The 21,567-nt window shown below is 33.7% G+C and overlaps 2 protein-coding genes across 2 annotated transcripts; one reads left to right on the top strand and one right to left on the bottom strand.

Moving 5' to 3' along the window:
* Positions 1-2,917: 2,917 nt before the first annotated feature.
* LOC143083404 (uncharacterized) lies at positions 2,918-4,358 on the bottom strand. The gene is made up of 2 exons (XM_076259656.1): positions 3,906-4,358; positions 2,918-3,415 (listed from the first exon to the last, which is right to left on the bottom strand). Exons 1-2 carry the CDS (start codon positions 4,312-4,314, stop codon positions 2,961-2,963), a joined length of 864 nt encoding a protein of 287 aa, XP_076115771.1. The 5' UTR covers positions 4,315-4,358; the 3' UTR covers positions 2,918-2,960.
* Positions 4,359-8,810: 4,452 nt separating this feature from the next.
* On the top strand, positions 8,811-20,637 carry LOC143083403 (ADP-ribosylation factor-like protein 1). Its single transcript, XM_076259655.1, has 6 exons — positions 8,811-8,888; positions 11,619-11,753; positions 14,305-14,386; positions 14,905-15,016; positions 17,024-17,199; positions 20,358-20,637. The coding sequence occupies exons 1-6, from the start codon at positions 8,885-8,887 to the stop codon at positions 20,386-20,388; spliced, it is 540 nt and encodes a 179-aa protein (XP_076115770.1). The 5' UTR covers positions 8,811-8,884; the 3' UTR covers positions 20,389-20,637.
* Positions 20,638-21,567: the final 930 nt, after the last annotated feature.

The following is a 21,567-nucleotide window of genomic DNA, read 5'->3' as shown; positions in this document are numbered from 1 at the left end:
CAATAGTTTTCAATAGGGATGACAAAAAAAAAAGATGATTGCCCTTTCAACCCTAATTTATCAGCTCCGACACCAAAAAAAAAAATAAAAAATCGATGTTTAACAAAAAATAAATGCTGATGCTGTGCACAGTTATACGATAAGTTAATCTGGTATCTTTATCTGGTATTTTACCTATCTCATCTAAATGGTGATTTCTGGACATTTTTGGAATTATATGCGTCTCCGTACAATCGGAACTTAGGGCTTCTTTGCATTCGGTACACCATTGGGATGATGTTGGAGTACAACCGCGTGCAGCACACGGTTCGCAGTCATTGGCAGTCACATTTTTGTAAAAAAATGATTAATAACTAAAAATATAACTTTACTGTGCACTACTTTCTAAAAGTATTTATTTTGACGAATATCTCACCACTAGAGTCAGTTTCTTTCGTATCAGTGTCTTGGTCATGTAAATAACAAAAACATATGTGCAAACTTTAAGAATAACGGTTATCAAATGGTATCAATTATGTTATGCATAAGTAAGTATAGTAAGAAACAGCATTTGCTACATTAGGATCGCGTCTGAGTTAGATTTCAAGATATTTTTAATCAAATCTTAAATCTGAAAATACTGATTACAATGTAAGGAGTAATTGTTTTTAGCATACGATTTGAGTGGTCCCTATTATAAACTAAGATTAAAACGAAAATTTGTCTTGTCAATCCTGTGTTCTCTACATGTATGAAATATGCAAGTCAAAAAAGCCTTTGTTTGGCTGACTAGTTAGTCAAGATTTTTAACAGATGCACAGAATATTGAATGATGTGCGGAGAAAGGTTTCACATGTTTTTATTTTTTTAACCCCATTCATTTTGTGAAAGAGTCAATTATTACAAAATACGAGTTATTTTTCTATGAACCTCCTTTACATCAATGATGTCATGATATATTTTTTTACTTGTGCTGAATGTGATTTACCTAATCTGAGTGAGACAAGTCAAAAAGAAGTGTACATGGGTGTTTCAAACTTTTTTAATCCAAAAGGGCACTTCATTTAGTAAAATAAAGAATTAAAATTTGGGCATTTTTTTCCATGCAAATTACGGTGGCCTTATATTTAGTGGTCTTACTAATTTCTATTGTAATCGCTAGACGGTCAACATTGAGGTTGCGAGTCCAACTATAATTGACTAGGAGTATTACTTTTCCTATCGAGGGTCGGTGTTTTCTCTGGGCTTCTTCCACCAATAAAAACTGACCGCCTCGAAAAAGTCTAAATGCAGTGCTTAAAAGTGACGTTAAAACACTAAATATCAATCAAATCATGCAAATAACTCATTATTTCGACCATGGTGCCCGATTTTTACATAGCTAATTTTGCTATAAACAGCCTGGTTTTTCTTTCATTATCTTCTATTCACAAAAATAAACAAAACAAAATCGTCTTTCAATGCAAACAATTAATATTTCGGTCATTACCTTTATTTGTAGATCACATTCTGTTGATCATTTTAACTATATTCTGTTTCTCTCAGTTAAAACAAATACACACAAAAATGGGTAAGCATCGTTAATCAAAGGCAATTACTCCAGATCTAGACTTATATGGAGGATTCAACTGACGATTCTAATGCTCTTTAACTTTATACTTTATTTGGCATTGATAACTTTTTTAATGCGAGAGTCATTGATGAGTCTTATGTAGACGAAGCACGCGTCTGGTGCAAATAGAAAATGTCAATCCTTGTATCTATGATGAGTTTTTTTTAATAATGTTCACTCATTTGTAAAAACGGTCCTGTCGATCATTAGGTGTATTACAATTTGGCTTGATCTTCTATAGTTTCAGAAAAGAAACCACAAAATGTCTAAAGAGAGTGTGTCGCACCTATGTCTATGTGCATCTTCAACAATGGACAATCTCCAGCAATGTGGACCAGAATAGAATTCGTCAATATAACCTCTGTTAGATTTGTAAATTTCTGTTTATAAAACTTTTCTCTTTTTCTACCTATTATGTCTGTTTGTTTTTGTTCACACATCGTTTTCGATATAATGGAATTTGAAGCGACTGTTATACCAGTGAGAGGTTTAGCAAGGTTTAAAACTAGTTTAAATCCAGCATTTTCTGCATAAGAAAATGCCTGTACCAAGTTAGAAATGTTTTTCATTCGTTTGATGTGTTTGAGCTTTTTATTTTGCCATTTGGTTTGGAACTTTATTTTTTCAATTTTTGAATAATTATTTCGGCAATATTTGATTTGTTTGTTGATCTAGTCTTGCTGATCATTTATAAATAAATAGTATTGAAGTGTGCATCCATCTTTTACAATTGTTAATAACTGTCAAAAACACAAATGATTTTTAATTCTTAGCAAAGAGTAACAACTACAATGAGGAGTTAACTTGAGTTTCAGTCATGCTAATCTATTTCTAGATTTGAATCTGCAGATCATCTTTTGCTATCAATAGTGATTTTTTTCTCCTATTTTTCATATTATGGTTTAAAGATTACAGCCCAAGAAAAATTGAAAAGCAGTCGACAGACGATTTCGGACATGCTACTCTATCTAGTATACCACTGAGTTTGCCGCTTTCGTCCCCATGCAACAATAAAAACACACCAATTGATAAGCAATGCAATTTATACCGACATACGATAAACGTTCAATTAAAAAAAAAAATAGAAGTAGAACCTTTAACAAAATGGCAACCAGAAAGCTTAACACCTTTTCGAACTGTTGTTAGTAACCAGGTAGGGTTCATAGTAGGTAAGTTTCAATAAAAACATATAAGATTTTAAAAATTCTACCCGCATATATTTCAGAATCGAATAAAGTACAAATCATATATGGTCATAACTAGAACCACATTGCTCCATTCTCTTGAATTTGAAACCAGGCATCAGGAAAATTGAAAAAAGTCCTGTACGAGGTAGAAATTGTTATATGATTTATTAAGTAACTAAGACTTAGTTCAATTTCCATCCTGCAAATGTGGATTTCGCACTTCTATAACCAAGCACAGTCCCAGTACAGTCTTCGTATGACCGCAGGTATACATTATCACCTTGGTTGACCGCAACCACAATAGTCCCAGAATCAGAGTCGTAATCACCACTGACATCGTCAGTTTCACCATATGTGCTATCGTATATAGCATCATTTACAAGCAAGTCAAAATGAATAGCACCATGATTTCCGGTGTATAACTTGTACGTAAAGACATACACTCCTGCAGTCGGTACGGTGAATGTACCAGTAAATTTACTATAACCATTACCAAGGTTCGTTTTTACTTCATCGAATATCAATTGATGATGATTGCTTGGGTGTGGTTCATTCTTACTCAAATAAGCATAAAATGCCGTGATGGTCTGTGTATTTACCTGGCCTGTGCCAATCAAACGTTTCGCTTTTAATTGCTCTGAAAATAAATAAAGAAAACTTACTAAATATTTGTATTATCAATATATAAACAGATGTACTTTTTTCTGTGGAATATTCATTCTGGTGGGAGGGGTAAACAATCAAATTGCTCCTCAGAACTTTTTTTTTAAATACAGCCAGTTTATGCATTGCGTGGTATATTAGGTAAAATGTGAGACAATGAAACGCAAACCCAATGCTTATGTTATACTAAAAATCATAATCAAAAAGACAACCATCAGTTTTCAAAATAAGAAAGGTGCCAATATTTCTACCTGTAAATCGGGACGATGCATATTCAAACATAAAAACAGAAACGAGCTGCAAACATCTATTTCCACCAATATTATAAATACGCCATGTTTTGACAAAAAAACAGCCACTTTGGAGATTCCTTACTTTACACAGGCAATATGTACCGGAAGGGGCATCGATTTCCTCGTTTTTTGTGAAATCATGAAAATTAAAGTGGCATATAGCAAACTAACCTCTTCTTGTTTTTGGGTTACGATTTCTTATCCCTTTTTTGTCCTTTATAACCCCAACTCTAGAAACCTCGTTGGTTTGTTCCATTTTATCGTCTGTTATTTTTGTTTCGTCGTCACGTTTAATCGAAACTATGAGTCCAAGATAATCAATTTCCTTCTGAAGTTCCAGGTTCTCAAGATCTAGTCGATCGACGTGCTTCCGAAGGGAACGGACCTCCATTTTCAGTGACTGTTTTTCCATATCTAGTCGACTAACGTCTTTCCGAATAGCCTGGTTTTCATCACGGAGACTTATTATTTGCGATTCCTGTTGTTTAAGTATGTTACGTATTTCTGAGATTTCTTTTTGCATGTCAACTGCTGCCATAAGGCCAGGCAGTAAAAGCACTACACAGTAGAAAGTCTCCATTTTGTCGACAGAATTTAACTTAAGAGATAACAAACTGCACTGCTTTTGTGACAATTAAAGATAAGAGTCAAAACGAACATATTTTAAAACTTTATGAGACAACTATACTTGCATACAATCAGTCAATTTACGCAACTATTTGTCATGTTTAACGCATTTTCCGCGGTGCGTGCAGATCGTGTATTTAAAAAAGATGGGCTGGCAAGCTAGTGTTTGGCCGAATGATACTGGTTATGGTTTATGCATGATACATGTGGGCTGATTGCCCATGACACACGTCTTCACCAGAGACACAATGATGCATAAGTTTTAAAAAATATGTATCATGTGAACATGGCCTTAGACTAGGAAGTTTACAAATTAAACGTTTATTGTAATTGCTGTAGACTTTTTCATAAGAATGTTCAAATCAAAGAGATTTATAAATTAACTGAATTTAATCAGGGAATCTGTATAAAAGATATTAATTATTTTAGTGATTTTGTACGAAATCCCTGAACTGCATAATAAATGATTTTATTATTTATTATGGTCCTTGAAACGTGAACCTGTAAAAAACACTGCAAACTAAGTAGAGATCTGAGAGTATTCTCAGTTACTGACAGCTAGTCAGTCAAAGCCATAAATAGATAACAACTAATGAAAATTATTTCATATCGGTTGAGAATAAGCTTCTCTTATTGAATAAAAAGGGGCCACATGACATTCATTTTTCTTCAGTAAATTAATAAATTTCATCGGTCATTAACAGAACGAAACGGACCAGAAAACCGGTCGTAACGGATTTTTACATGATAATGACCGGTGGGCGTGGTTTCCGTCTGTTGATGACCGTTGGGGCGTGGTTTCTCTGTTAATGACCGGTGGGGCTTCATTTCTCTGTTTAGAGAGATGTCCCTTTATAATAATTATAGTTATTGAACTGTTTACCATATGTTTTGGTAATTGCTCTAAAATGAATGGCAGTATTACCACGACTGGTGTTCACTTTTTGCCATAGAAATCGCACAACTACTCGAGTTTGCTTTAGACATTTTGAATTTATGAGGATTTTCAAAAAAATTGTTCCTCAATGAAATAAACATAATAGTTATTGATGAACTGGTCATTATCGTGATATATGGACTGCCCGTAAGACAGTGGTATTGACTGTGATAACGATATAATGAACTCGCCTTAGGCTCAGCCATTTTACTATCTTAGCCAATACCACTGTCCTGTGGGCAGTCCATATATCACGATAATGACCAGTTTTTCAAAAACTATTACGTAAATAAATCATGTTTATAAGACTTAGATTATCAAGGTATACCCATCCAACCTCCATTGCAATTGGATTTATTATAAAGACGCCACTAACAGTCAGAGAAAAACATGATTGTATGCAATGCCTGGGGGGTTACTTCCTAAATTTTTAGTGGTATGAGTGTGCCGCAAAACAGAGTCGCTTTTTCATGCCCTGGTGGTTAGAACAGAGTCCCTTTTTCATGCCCTGCTGGTTAGAACAGGGTCGCTTTTTCATGCTTTGCTTTGAGCACAGGGTCTTTTATAAAACTAGGTTCATGTATTTGCATAGAACAGGATCGCTTATTTAACTGTTTAAGATACAGTCTAGAATCCGGGTCCAGAACAGCATCTTTTTAAACGGTTACTTTATAACAGGGTATACATTTTCTGAGCGTTTCTAGAACAGGGTATTGTAACGTGTCTGGGGTCCGTAACCGAGTTGATTCTCGAGATCTGAGACTTGTGTATATATTTTCTTCTGTTTACCTCTCTCGGCTCATTAAAGCTTTTCCAGCTCAATTATTATTCAGCCCAACTGGATTACTGACTCTATGGGGCAACTAAATAGCAAGATCCACTTGCTCACTAGGTATGTAGCTCCTAGCTCAACAGACTCACTAGTGCTGTAGCTCCACCGGCTCACAATATTTTTATCTCAAATAGATAGCTCAACCGGATCGCAACATTGTTGCTCTTTCCGCTATGTCTATCTTAATTAACGAAGCTCTCTTACCTCTCTAGCTCTTCCGTTTCTCTCGGTACAGCTCACTTATAGCTTAAGGTAATTCTTCTGCTACGTTTCAGTTATTGGAAAGACTTGAGCAGTGAATCCAATGTTTGGAACAATAAGCAGGTATTTATCTTATCACTTAAGTTATATGTGTGATCTGATTGTAATACCGACCCTGACTGATAATGATGATATGTGGCTGTTTAGAGTCCGACTATCCTGTCTGGATATCGCGGACTGTAGCAACCTATTCTATAGACTGGAGTCTGTCTGTCTTTTGGCCTTCATTTTACTCCGACTGCGTTGGTGTTGCTGGTACGGAGTATCAGGTCGTGCTGCTTGTATGGCTGATTGTATTGCCTCTTTGGATTCTTCAGTGATGACGGGCGATGTGTGTGGTGGTGTGCGCAGTAGGTCTGGGTGGTCGATGTCGAACCCGTCTTCAAAGTCGATCCTACTGCGCTTGCCTCTATCATTGGTGGAGGTGTAAAATACCAGCAGGCCTTGTTGGGGTTGTAGGGACTGGTGACAATATCCCTATTGACTACAACCCCAACTGGTTCCCCTTTGTACTTAGTCGGTGTTAGTACATGTCCAACTACGCTGTCTCTTGCCTCTGTTTGTGTGATGGTGGTTTGTTGGACTTGGTCAGCAGGTACCACGGCTGTTTTTGTTGCCATCCACTGGTCAAAACGCTTTGCGTCTCTTCTCCTGGTAGATGGTGGCTTACTCTTCAGGGCCGGCTTGATTTTACTAGAGGATGCCTCTGGTTCCTTAGCCTTGGTCTTGCTCCACGTCAACTGTACTGACACCTGGTCAGAACTTGCCGAGAACTTCCAGGCAGGATCTTTTCCAGTCAACTTCATGGCTGCTAGCAAAGCATTCAATTCATCTGGAATTTCCATTATGATTGTCCAAAAAGTGAGTGAGTTGTGTTAATAAGCTGTGATCAGTACGAATACTTCAAACGCGAATCTGACTGACTGCTGACGCAGTGGCGGATCCAGGGGGGGGGGGGTTCCGGGGGTGCGCACCCCCCCTTTATTTTTGTCGGTCAATGCATTTGTATCGGGACATATGGTTTGCACCCCTTTGCACCCCCCCCCCCCCCCTTTTGCCCTGGGTTAGCACCCCCCCCCCCCCTTTTCGAAAATTCCTGCATCCGCCCCTGCTGACGGCTGTTTATATACCCCTGGATGATTGGGATATACCATTATTAGACAATACCATTACCCTGTATTGTCTAGTATTAAATGAGTGTGTTTTAACCCTAGGTGAGTCCATCTTTATTGGACTGTGCTATATAGAGCATATATCATAGAAACAAGGGATGTGATTGAACTTTATAATATCAAATGATTAACCTCACTGTAACTTTAATAAATTGTAACTAATAAATACCATGAAGTTTAAGATATGTATTAAATCAGATAAGGAAATTGTTACTGTAACTTTTAATTCAAATTGTTTATCTGTTTTCAGTTTCAAATACGAAAGGGGACAGTAACTACTGACAACGCCCTTTTAATGCATAGTCGTCCCAAAGCCATTCGTCACAGAATGTTTTTCAATATTTCTGTTTAAAAGGGCATATGTTTTTCAATAATCTCTGGTTTGAACAGGGTATAATTGGGCAAGTGATGGCGGCACAGCTATACCCGAAAGGATAGTCAGTATCCCCAACCCCCACCCCTCCGGGATGCAATGTCAAAATATAGATATCGACATCTGAATTTGTGATAACGAAATTCCTGACTTAATACTTTACTTGTAATAAATACATTATTATATATAAGACAATGACTTTGAGACAATACTTCATCAAGTTTTATGTTTTATGAAACATACAATTAAAGTTATTGTAATAAAAAAAACATAAGACTTGCAAGGACTTGCAATTTTTAAAGAGCCACTACAAAAATAGAAGATATTATTAATTTAAAATCTGTACATCAAAGTTTACTTTATCTATAATAGTATATAGATTAATCAGTATTATAAAACAAGTTCTTTTCGCAATACAGTATAACGAAATTGCAGATTTTTGCAGAGAAAATTCATATACTATTAGGTAGATCATATATATTATTTATAAAGCACATAGTTTCCATCATCGCGCGTGGGATAGCATTTGGCTTCAAAAGTCAAACGCTTGTCATTTTAACCAGAGACTTGCCATGTCTATGTATATATGTCTCTTTTGTAATTTCATATATAAAAAAAAACACTATTAAACACAAAAAAGTTCATAAAAAAAATAGGAAAAGGGGGTCCGTTCCCCAAGCGCATCTCAGACTCCGTCGTTGTTCGATTTGATAATGCCATTTATCACGTGCACTCCTTGTTTTATCGAAATCATAACATGGACGTGTTGTCTGAAGTTATATTTGACCCCCACCCCCAACATCAGGAACGTCATTTTTAAAATCCCGGGTTTTGTTACACCGAACTTGTTGTAATGAATAGTGGTTGCGCATGCGTACTACAAATACACGTGTAAACTTCCGGTTATCGCCAAAGACTCTGCAATAACTTTGTCCAAATACAAAAAGAATGGGTACGTCATTCAGCAAAATTAATTTAGGCAAACTTTTCTTTAGTTACCTACTCATGGCAATAAGATATCTGCTGTACTTATGCTTGCATGAGAGTCTACAGTAGACTGTCAGTGTCATCGTGAGTTTCTCGTACACCCTCACCGACTCGGTGAATCAAGTTACAGTCACTCCTGGTGATGGTATGCCTTTGACTTTGTGATTCAATTGGAAAGACATCTCTAGGGTCAGACGATACTAAAGGCTGTAGTGCAATTGTAGCCTTGTTACATAAAGCCTGCCTAAACAATCGCCTGCATTTAGTGACAATGTTTTTTAGTCTCCATGCCTGAGGGAGCGTAGGAGGGGTCCTGATCCCGAAATCCCGGGTTTAAAAACACGAAATCCCGAAATCCCGGTCTTAAAAATACGAAATCCTGAGGTCCCGAAATTCGAAAAAAAAAATTCCCGGATCCCGAAAGGGTCAATCCCGAAATCCCGAGCTTAGACACCTGATCCCGGAGTCCCGATAAAGGTCCTATCCGGTATCGGGACTGTTCGCCTTAATAACATGTTCGCCCTAGGTCCGTTCGCTCTGAGTTCGTTCACCCATAGAGTCCGTTCCTCCTACTATAAAAATATTAATATTCAGATATTTCTATGGTATATATATATATCATTTATATTCTTGAAATTTATGAAAACATTGAAATATTTAAAAGTTTACGGCTTGTTTAGGATCATTAATTGTTCAATGACAAAATAATTCAGATCACTGATTATTGTGATACTTGTCTTTTGAATAATGATGGATTGATAATAAAAACAAACGTTTTGTTTTGATAAAATTTTCAGCTTGAAATCATTACAAACAATGTTGTACAAACTGTAAATTATGAAACTAATTTACAAATTCATTTATTTATACTCTAAGACTAGTCATACTGCATACATTCGTGATTGACTGAATACAATTATTTTGTTAACAAATATCAATAAAGATAAATACATTGTATTCCAGTATTCTACTCTGCAAATCAAAGGGAACATGATAAATTTTTGCGCCAATATAAATATTCTGTCAATTTTTCAACAAACGAACATATTTTGTTCAAATACTTAAAATAATGCGACTAGACAACAATTAGAAAAAAATAAGAATAAGGGCGAATGGACCCTGGACGAACAGGTACCAGGGCGAACATGAATCAGGGCGAATGAACCCGGATTTGTCCTATCCCCGGAAGCAAGTTAACTCGTACCACCAAAAACTCGTACCACGGTAACTCGTACCAAAAAAGTTCACTCGTTCCACTGGGAAGTCGTATCATTCAGAAGTCGTACCACTGGGCACTGTTTTTTTTTTTTTTGTAAACTTAATAAAAATAAAGTTGAATTACTTGAATTTTATACTGGATTGGAATGAAAACTAAGACAAAAATAGCGATTTTTTTTAGTTTTCTTTTTTAAACTGATCTTTCAAACTAGGTTTAATCCAGAAGAAAGTAAAAACATTGCTTTAACTGTACCTTAAGTTGAATATCTATATCCAAAATTAAATTATTAAAGCTGTAATCCAAGATCAAAAATTTAATGCTATGTTTACAATTGTTGAAAGCCATGTGCTTTTTGGCGGGAAAATTCGGGAAACCCCTTCACAGGAAACAGTTACATTTCATTGTTATTTATAGACAATAAGAATTTCATATTGGAAATCATTTTGATTAACTGTTTTCAAGTTTTTATTAAATCAGAAAAATCAATACAAGTATAATGACATTAACATGATAAGATTTATTCATGAAAAATTAAATATTTTCTTGGGGTGAAACTGATATATATACTTTAATAATCTACATCTGCCACAGTATTTTCTATCCAATAGACAAGGAACATTAGCTACAAATTGGTCATTGTACTTTCAAATTATATACATTTTACAGACTTGAGAGGTATTGAGTGAAAGTAAAGTATATATTCATCATTAAACACCATTTAAATGCATTTAAATAAGTTGGTACGAGTTAGCAGTGGTACGAGTTTGCATTGGTACGAGGTTTTTTTTAGTGGTACGAGTTGACATTGGTATGAGTTTACAATGGTACGGGATAACTATAATTCCTATCTGATTAAAAAACACTTTTTCACATAGGACAATAAAAGACTTTTTGTAGGTAGCTATCTATTTTTGTGTACATGTACTGGAAGGTACAATGTACAGTAGGGTTAGGGCAAACAACTAATTTTTTTTATGGCCCTTCCAGTCCTACTGACCTGACTTCATACATGTACATAAGTTGAAAACAACAACCACACAACAGCACTGTTTTAAACAAACAATTGTCACTTTGAAATGTTAATGACTATTGAAAACGTATAGTCATGTTGCAATCATGAATATCACAAATGTGTGAGGAAAAAAAAAACAATAGATATAATAAGATGTGGTATGAGTGCCAATGAGACAACTCTCCATCCAAGTCACAATTTGTAAAAGTAAACCATTATACATGTAGGTCAAAGTACGGTCTTCAACACAGAACCTTGGCTCACACCAAACAGCAAGCTATTATTAAAGAGCCTTAAAAATAACTAGTGTAAAACCAACATTTGTTTTAGTAACAGCATACATGTACATGAAGGGGGAGATATATATGGTCAGTTGAATATCTTTTTAATAGCTACCAACATTGTTCAGTGCTATGCTAAATATATATACAATAATACATGTATAAACTTTTTTTCTTTTTCAGGTGGAATTTGGAGTTATTTTTCTGGTTTATTTGGAACAAAAGAAAGGAGAATTTTGATTTTAGGTTTAGATGGTGCAGGAAAAACCACAATATTATACAGACTACAAGTTGGCGAAGTTGTGACAACTATTCCAAGTATGCCATATGTCATACCGACAATATTTTACATGACAAAAATTTCTTTAAGACCTACAATTAAACAGACAGACAAAATAAACTGTTCATTTTACAATGTCCTTTTTTATGCCCCACCTACGATAGTAGAGGGGCATTATGTTTTCTGGTCTGTTCCTCCGTTCGTCTGTGCGTCCGTCCGTTCAGGTTAAAGTTTTTGGTCAAGGTAGTTTTTGATGAAGCTGAAGTCCAATCAACTTGAAACTTAGTATACTAGTTGCTTATGATATGATCTTTCTAATTTTAAAGCCAAATTAGACTTTTGACCCCAATTTCACAGTCCACTGAACATAGAAAATGAAAGTGGGAGTTTCAGGTTAAAGTTTTTGGTCAAGGTAGTTTTTGATGAAGCTGAAGTCCAATCAACTTGAAACTTAGTACACTTGTTGCTTATGATATGATCTTTTTAATTTTAAATCCAAATTAGTCTTTTGACCCCAATTTCATGGTCCATTGAACATAATAAATGAAAGTGGGAGTTTCAGGTTAAAGTTTTTGGTCAAGGTAGTTTTTGATGAAGCTGAAGTCCAATCAACTTGAAACTTAGTACACTAGTTGCTTATGATATGATCTTTCTAATTTTAAAGCCAAATTAGACTTTTGACCCCAATTTCACGGTCCACTGAACATAGAAAATGAAAGTGGGAGTTTCAGGTTAAAGTTTTTGGTCAAGGTAGTTTTTGATGAAGCTGAAGTCCAATCAACTTGAAACTTAGTACACTAGTTGCTTATGATATGATCTTTCTAATTTTAAAGCCAAATTAGACTTTTGACCCCAATTTCACGGTCCACTGAACATAGAAAATGAAAGTGGGAGTTTCAGGTTAAAGTTTTTGGTCAAGGTAGTTTTTGATGAAGCTGAAGTCCAATCAACTTGAAACTTAGTACACTTGTTGCTTATGATATGATCTTTTTAATTTTAAAGCCAAATTAGTCTTTTGACCCCAATTTCATGGTCCACTGAACATAATAAATGAAAGTGGGAGTTTCAGGTTAAAGTTTTTGGTCAAGGTAGTTTTTGATGAAGTTGAAGTCCAATCAACTTGAAACTTAGTACACATGTTCCATATGATATGATCTTTATAATTTTAATGCCAAATTAGATTTTTTACCCAATTTCACGGTCCATTGAACATGAAAAATGATAGTGCGAGTGGGGCATCCGTGTACTTTGGACACATTCTTGTTTCTTTTTGAAATAACTACATGTATAGATACAAGAAAATGTGGTATGATTGCCAATGGCAATGGGACAGTTCTCCATCCAAGTTAAAAAATTGTAAAAGAAAACCATTATAGGTCAAAGTATGGTCTTTAACAAGGAGCCTTGGCTCACACCAATCAGCAAGTTGTGAAGGGACCCTATAATGACTAGTGTAAAACCATTTAAATGGTCTAATCTTTATAATCTATATACACTTATGAACCACATTAATATATAACAAACAACAACCACTGAACATCATTATTATCATAAAACTTATACAGGGTTCTGGTTAAGACGTGTATACACGTCCTGGATGCATGAAAATCGGGCTGGGTGCATAATTTTTGAAACCCATGAGTCCCTGGGATGCATATAATATACGTAATGCTTATTTATACAACAAAATACATATATGTTTTTTTTTCGAATTTGGTGGCGTCAGGATTTACTTCAATTATGAATGATAAAAATGGGTTAACAATACTCTATCATGGTACATGTATATTAGTAGATACTTTAAATTTGTGTGTGTTAAAAAAAGGGTAATAATATATAAATGCAACAAGTTAAAGGGATGGAATTTATGACCCCCAATGCAATGAAGGTACTATATCAATGTATGTTTAAATTACAATTCATTGTTGTGTTTTACTGATCATTTTCCTGTAGAGTGGGGGGGCCCATATTCGCCAGGGACACAATTTCGCCGTTTTATGATTTTGAGGTGTAAACACTTCAAAGGATGGCTGAAATGGAAGAAATATGCCAATAAATTATAATTTTATAACAAATATGATTATTTTTTAAACTTAAACAAAATTACGGCACTTACTGCAAAAGATCGAAAAACGGACAACAATTTTCGGTCAATTTCCTGAATGAAAAACAGGATTTTCATAGATTTTTTTCTTAGCATTGTTTTGACTGATTGGCCTAAATTTCTGTTTTTTACACCTTTGAAATGTCTGCTGTTCATCTATAATGAAATTTATTTGATAAATATTATATAAAGCTGCAGTTATTTGGTTTTAAATAGATGTGTAAAAACGGCGAATATGTGTCCCCCATTGACAAAACTTCAGGAAATTTCAAACACCTTTTAATCTAACTTTACAGATGATTATTTTCAAACAAACATGTTTTCAAGCTTAGGAATGTTTTGCATTTGAAGTTATCTTCATATAGAAATATCAGTATACTTCAAAAACATATAGACCTGAACATAAACTGTAGAAAACATGGAAAGATATGGTGAAAATGAGCACCCCACTCTACATGTATTTAACATATTTCTGTCTTTTTCAGCAATTGGTTTTAATGTTGAAACAGTTCAGTTTAAAAATTTAAAATTTCAAGTATGGGATCTTGGTGGACAAACAAGTATAAGGTATGTAATAAGTATAGGGTAAGGTTTGCTAGATAGTTGTTACAAAGAGTTAGATTTGCTACATACATACAGTCTTTAATAAGATGTGATTAATGTTATAGAAAAATGTGACATTTGTAATAATGAATACAATGATATACATGCATGACATGCAATACAATGTATTGCTGACTCTAAATCTTGACACACAAGTACAGTGTATGATCAGATGTATTTAATGAAATAGAAAAACGTCACAATGCATTGCATTGCTTATTCTCCAAAAAAATTACAATTTATATACATGTATTTCAATGCTAAAATTTACATGACAGATGAATTATTTAGGAGGTGCAGTTTAAGATATCGCTCAGACGTTTCAAATTTCATATTATAAACATGATAAAAGAAGAAAAGTTGTGTTTTCTTTTTTTTTTAATTTCTTTTGACTACCTATACAATGAGTTTTCAGTTATCCTATTAACAATAGTTGTTTTACTATTCATAAATATATAGTTACATTAACTTTAAAATTTCAGACCCTATTGGAGATGCTACTATAGTAACACAGATGCCATTATATATGTAGTAGATAGTATGGATAGAGAAAGAATGGGCATCTCAAAACAGGAATTGTTCTCTATGTTAGAGGTAGGAAATTATAAAACAGGAAATGTTCTCTATGTTAAAGGTAAGAAAATTATTAAACAGGAAGTATTAGACAGCTGATGCATTTTGATTGTTAGTAGATAAGCTCAATCTTGAACCAATTATGTTCAACAAAGTAGATTTTAGAATGTATAATGATACATATCAAAATAAAAAGAGGTGGTATGATTGCCAAAGAGACTGTCCACCAGAGACCAAATAGTGTAGAAGGTCACCTTTAGACCTTCAACAACGAGCAAAACTCACTGCATAGCAAGCCAATTAAAGGCCATTAAATGACAAATATTTAAACGAGAAAAGTAATGGCCAGATCATCATATAATTATACTGTTGACTCAGTAATTATTGCCAGATTTTTATACGACCCCAAAGAAATTTTGGGATCGTATAATGGTATGATGTTGTCGTCTGCGTCGTCGTCCGAAGACACATTGGTTTCCGGATAATAACTTTAGTTTAAGTGAATAAATCTTTATGAAATTTTTTCAGAAGGTTCAATACCACAAAATGAAGGTTGGGATAAATTTGGGGATGATGGTCCCAACCGTTTAGGAATTAGGGGCCCAAAAGGGGCCCAAAACAAGCATTTTTTTAGTTTCAGGATAATAACTTGTGTACAAATATTTCAATTGCTCTGAAATTATATCACAATGTTTAAAACCACAAGTAGAAGGTTTGGATTCATTTTCAGGGTTATGGGGCAAAAGTTTAGGAATTAAGGGCCAAAAAGGGGCCAAAACAAGCATTTTTCTAGTTTCCAGACAATAACTTGTGTGTAATTGTACTGATCTCTCTGAAATTGTACCACAACGTACCATATAACAAAGGGGAGGCTGGAATTAAGTTTTGGGTTAATTGCCGGAAATATGTAGGATTTAGGGGCATAAAAAGGGCCAAAAATAAGCATGTTTCTAGTTTCCAAACAATCATGACGATAACTTGTGTTTAAGTGTATGGATCTCTCTGAAATTGTACTGCAAAAGAAAGCATGGGATTGAGTTTAAGAGTTATTGCTCCAATGGGGGTTTCAAAAAGTGGGGGTGGGGATTTTTTGTTTACCATTTTTTTAAGGGATTCCTTTTTTTTCAAAATTTTTCAAATTTCAAATTTTGAAAAGTTTCAAGAAGAAATATTCAATTGCACAGTATTGTGCAATAGATTTGTTAGATCTTTGACCACATTAATTTTGTGACAAAAACCCATATCAGTCTGCACCAAAAACTTTTTCAGCTTCTAGTCCGAAGACCAATATTCTGACATTTTTCTGATTGGGCCAAACAAAGTTTTGCAAAAACTTACTAGTCCGAATGAAATTTTACTAGTCTGGGGCATTGGACTAGTGGCTAATTGTGCAGACTGCCATATTATGTAAAAAATTTGATCACAATCCAAATTCAGACAGTATCAAGCTTGAATATTGTGACCAAATTTGCCCCAACTGTTCAGGGTTCGACCACTGGGGTCGTATATAGCTGCGCCCTGCGGAGCACCTGGTTATTATTGCGAAAATTGCGAAAGAGTTATAAACACAATAATTTAAAAATATTTAAATGAATTAAGCAGGATTTTTCCCAAAATCGTAGAAATTAAAATTGCATTTAAGTCTAAAATGACAAAATGGCAATAATAAATGCACGCAATAATTTCTGAATTTACAGTATTATTGCAGCTTGTTGATTGTTAAAAAAAGGTTAGTAATAACAAAACCATCATCATTTACTATATATAAAAAAAGAAGATGTGGTATGATTGCCAATGAGACAACTATCCACAAAAGACCAAAATGACACAAACATTAACAACTATAGGTCACCGTACGGCCTTCAACAATGAGCAAAGCCCATACCGCATAGTCAGCTATAAAAGGCCCCGATAAGACAATGTAAAACAATTCAAACGAGAAAACTAACGACCTTTTTTATGTAAAAAAAATTGAACTTATATTCACGATAAAATGTTTTTCATATTCTGTTTATTATATTTCTATAGGAAGATGAATTAAGAAAAGCTGTTCTCGTAATATTTGCCAATAAACAGGATATAGAGGGAGCTATGACACCAAGTGAAGTAGCTAATGCATTAGGACTTACAGCAATTAAACATAAATATCAGATATTTAAAACATCAGCAATCAAAGGGGAAGGACTAAATGAAGCAATGGAATGGTAGGTTACCATGGTTACTGTAAAATACATTTATTCATGGATCAAAATTTTGTAATTTGTAAAAAAAATCAGAAATGTTGATTTGTTGGCTTTAGAATTAGTTAGCGGTTTCATTGTCTGCATACTAAAACAGAAAAAATGCTGGTGTTTTGTCCACAAAAAACCTTCCATTTATTGGTTACAGTATTAGTGGTTTCATAGTTTGCATATAACAACTTAAAAGTTGTAATTTGATTATATTAAAATCTGTTGTACTAATTATTCACAAAGTTCCATATGATTTTCCTTAACCATGTTTACCAATGCAATGAAATGACAAAAAAATTAATACCTGAAAGGTAATTATGAATCAACCCTATACAAAGATTACTCAAATGTAGTCTAGAAGAACTAAGTAGCTTTACTTTATATTTCTTTAACACATTGAAAAAGACACCGCAAGTTCTAAGGTCTTCAGTGGTTCATCATACTGTTGTACTTCATCATACATTATTGACATCTATATCTATCTTTCTCTAATTTTTGTGCTATTTTCACATTTCCTGACCGGTGTGAGAAAAATATTTCTCCTCACTAGTGAAAAATCTGTTCTCGGCAAATGATAAGTCGAAATTTGATTATGATGTCTAAATGTTTTGTTTTCTTCTGAATTTTTATACGACCGCAAAATTTGAAAAATTTTTCGTCGTATATTGCTATCACGTTGGCGTCGTCGTCTGCGTCGTCGTCCGAATACTTTTAGTTTTCGCACTCTAACTTTAGTAAAAATGAATAGAAATCTATGAAATTTTAACACAAGGTTTATGACCACAAAAGGAAGGTTGGGATTGATTTTGGGAGTTTTGGTCCCAACATTTTAGGAATTAGGGGCCAAAAAGGGCCCAAATAAGCATTTTCTTGGTTTTCGCACTATAACTTTAGTTTAAGTTAATAGAAATCTATGAAATTTTGACACAAGGTTTATGACCACAAAAGAAAGGTTGGGATTGATTTTGGGAGTTTTGGTTCCAACAGTTTAGGAATTAGGGGCCAAAAAAGGGCCCAAATAAGCATTATTCTTGGTTTTCGCACAATAACTTTAGTTTAAGTAAATAGAAATCAATGAAATTTAAACACAATGTTTATGACCACAAAAGGAAGGTTGGTATTGATTTTGGGAGTTTAGGTCCCAACAGTTTCGGAATTAGGGGCCAAAAAGGGACCCAAATAAGCATTTTTCTTGGTTTTCGCACCATAACTTTAGTATAAGTAAATAGAAATCTATGAAATTTAAACACAAGGTTAATGACCATAAAAGGAAGGTTGGTATTGATTTTGGGAGTTTTGGTCCCAACAGTTTAGGAATAAAGGGCCCAAAGGGTCCAAAATTAAACTTTGTTTGATTTCATCAAAAATTGAATAATTGGGGTTCTTTGATATGCCGAATCTAACTGTGTATGTAGATTCTTAATTTTTGGTCCCGTTTTCAAATTGGTCTACATTAAGGTCCAAAGGGTCCAAAATTAAACTTAGTTTGATTTTAACAAAAATTGAATCCTTGGGGTTCTTTGATATGCTGAATCTAAAAATGTACTTAGATTTTTTATTATTGGCCCAGTTTTCAAGTTGGTCCAAATCGGGGTCCAAAATTAAACCTTGTTTGATTTCATCAAAAATTTAATAATTGGGGTTCTTTGATATGCCAAATCTAACTGTGTATGTAGATTCTTAATTTTTGGTCCCGTTTTAAAATTGGTCTACATTAAAGTCCAAAGGGTCCAAAATTAAACTAAGTTTGATTTTAACAAAAATTGAATTCTTGGGCCTCTTTGATATGCTGAATCTAAACATGTACTTAGATTTTTGATTATGGGCCCAGTTTTCAAGTTGGTCCAAAGCAGGATCCAAAATTATTATATTAAGTATTGTGCAATAGCAAGAAATTTTCAATTGCACAGTATTCAGCAATAGCAAGAAATCTTCAATTGCACAGTGTTGTGCAATAGCAAGAAATCTTCAATTGCACAGTATTGTGCAATAGCAAATATTTTCAATTGCACAGTATTGCACAATAGCAAGAAATATCTAATTGCACAATATTGTGCAATAGCAAGAAATTCCAATTGGATTTCAATTGGAGTTATCTTTCTTTGTCCAGAATAGTAGTTGAATCAACTTAAATCATTGTTTTATACAATATACAATGTATATTCACTTTTACTACCAACTGATAGATTAAAACAATCTTTACCATTCAGTGATAACAAGCACTTTTTTTACATTTTAATATTTTATGATGTATTTAAATGAGTAGTTATTGTTGCAAACTTCATTAGAAATTTGAATTGAGATCAGTTTTGAAATAAGGGAAAGGGGGATGTGAAAAAAAAATTGGGGGGTCAATTTTTTTCATTTCAGATTTCATAAATAAAAAGAAAATTTCTTTAAACATTTTTTTGAGAGGATTGATATTCAACAGCATAGTGAATTGCTCAAAAAAAAATTTTTAAGTTCATTAGACCACATTCATTCTGTGTCAGAAACCTATGCTGTGTCAACTATTTAATCACAATCCAAATTTAGAGCTGAATCCAGCTTGAATGTTGTGTCCATACTTGCCCCAACCGTTCAGGGTTCAACCTCTGCGGTTGTATAAAGCTGCGCCCTGCGGAGCATCTGGTTCTATTGTGACGTCATGAAAAAAGGCGACAATGCCTGATGACGTCGCATATAAAAGACACAAGTTTCTGAAAATCTTTGAAAAAGAAGGATAAAAATCATTAGAGAAACAGATTCCGACACTATAACTCGTGTATTATGATATTTCTCCACTCTCGAAGTTAAATTTTAGTTATTTAAAGAGCTCGGCAAGCCTCGCGCTTTAAATAATAAAATTTAACTATCTCAAGTGGAGAAATATCGTAATACACTTGTTGCAGTGTTGGAATCTATATATCTATCACTAGTCTGTCAACACTGTGGTGGGTTTAAACATTGCACATGGTAGGTACTTGTGACTCCAATCTTTATTAACTAGCATGGTCAGTTTTCATGCCAAAAGTTGTGGTTCTCGTCGACCTTTCTGTCTTCCACGACTATATAGCCATTAATTCAGAAAGTGGCATTAAACACCAAAATATCAATCAATAAATTATATGTAAATTGTTTTTTTATTTCAGGACTGCAAATACATTAACACAACAAAAATGAAGAACATAAGAACAAAGACTATATTTATTGGAGTTATAATGAAACCAACAAGTGTTATGAGATAAAATACTGATGGAGGTCAAGTAGTAGTGCTAACAGATATAAAAACCAGTACATTGTAAAATTGAAATATTATTATAAATCGATATTGTATTCGCCAACCATAATTGACTTTGATGGCTCTACAAACATTACAGAAACATCAGCTTGACATAAATATTCAACTATTAAAAGGGACTTAAAATTTCCATGGTATTGTCACCCATAAACCATGAGGATAAGGTTGTCTATAAAATGTCATTGTCTCAAGAAAAAATAATCTAGTGTTGAGTAATTTGTATATATTTATGTTTCTTGATCACTTTTCACAAAAATTCTTAAGACAAAAATTGATCATAACTCATAATGAAATGTTCATGATTAGAATATTTTTTTGTGGCAAGTTTTTTGGTGAAATTGACACGTAATGACTTTAAATTTAAAGTTGTAGGTATTTTTTAATTAAGATTTGTAGATGGTTGTCTTGTATTTTCAATGATATTTCTGTGTATTGAATACCAGTCATTGCTGATGTATACATAATGTTCTATCCCATTTCCGAATACACTAATAATGTATGATTGACATATTTCACATATTGTAAAGGTTTTCTCCATTTGAAATATATATATACATATGAGTAAATTACAAAAAAATGTATTGCTTAAAATGAAATGCAAAAATTAAAGATAATAAAAGGTAGAAATTGTCTTAAAGATACCATCTGAATTTTAACTGGGTGTAAATAAATGTATATCTATTTAATACTCATACAAAAAAATAGTCTCTAAATCTTTAAACTCTACTACAATTTTCTTCTGCAGTCTTATATTACTTTTCATAGATTTAAATCAGATGTAAAAAGTTGGGTTGGTTCTAACTTTTATGAGGCATAATAAACAAATGTGTACATATGGGGGATTTGTACATTCATTTATAGCTTGAGGTGAAACATGATACTAATTATAAAGTTTTTTTCTTGTAAAAAGTTTCTTTGGAATTAACAGAAATTCTATGTGCACAATGTATTTGGTGTTTTTTTTTTCTTTCTCATATACATTTGACTTTTGTTAGTATTGTCACTAGTATCGAATTATATTAATTTCTTCTAAAATCTTATGCATACAATATAACATTTTC

Source organism: Mytilus galloprovincialis, chromosome 7, assembly GCF_965363235.1.
Source record: "Mytilus galloprovincialis chromosome 7, xbMytGall1.hap1.1, whole genome shotgun sequence".
NCBI lineage: Eukaryota > Metazoa > Mollusca > Bivalvia > Mytilida > Mytilidae > Mytilus > Mytilus galloprovincialis.
The sequence above is the reverse complement of the archived record's forward strand: the minus strand, read 5'-3'. Positions and strand labels throughout refer to the sequence as shown.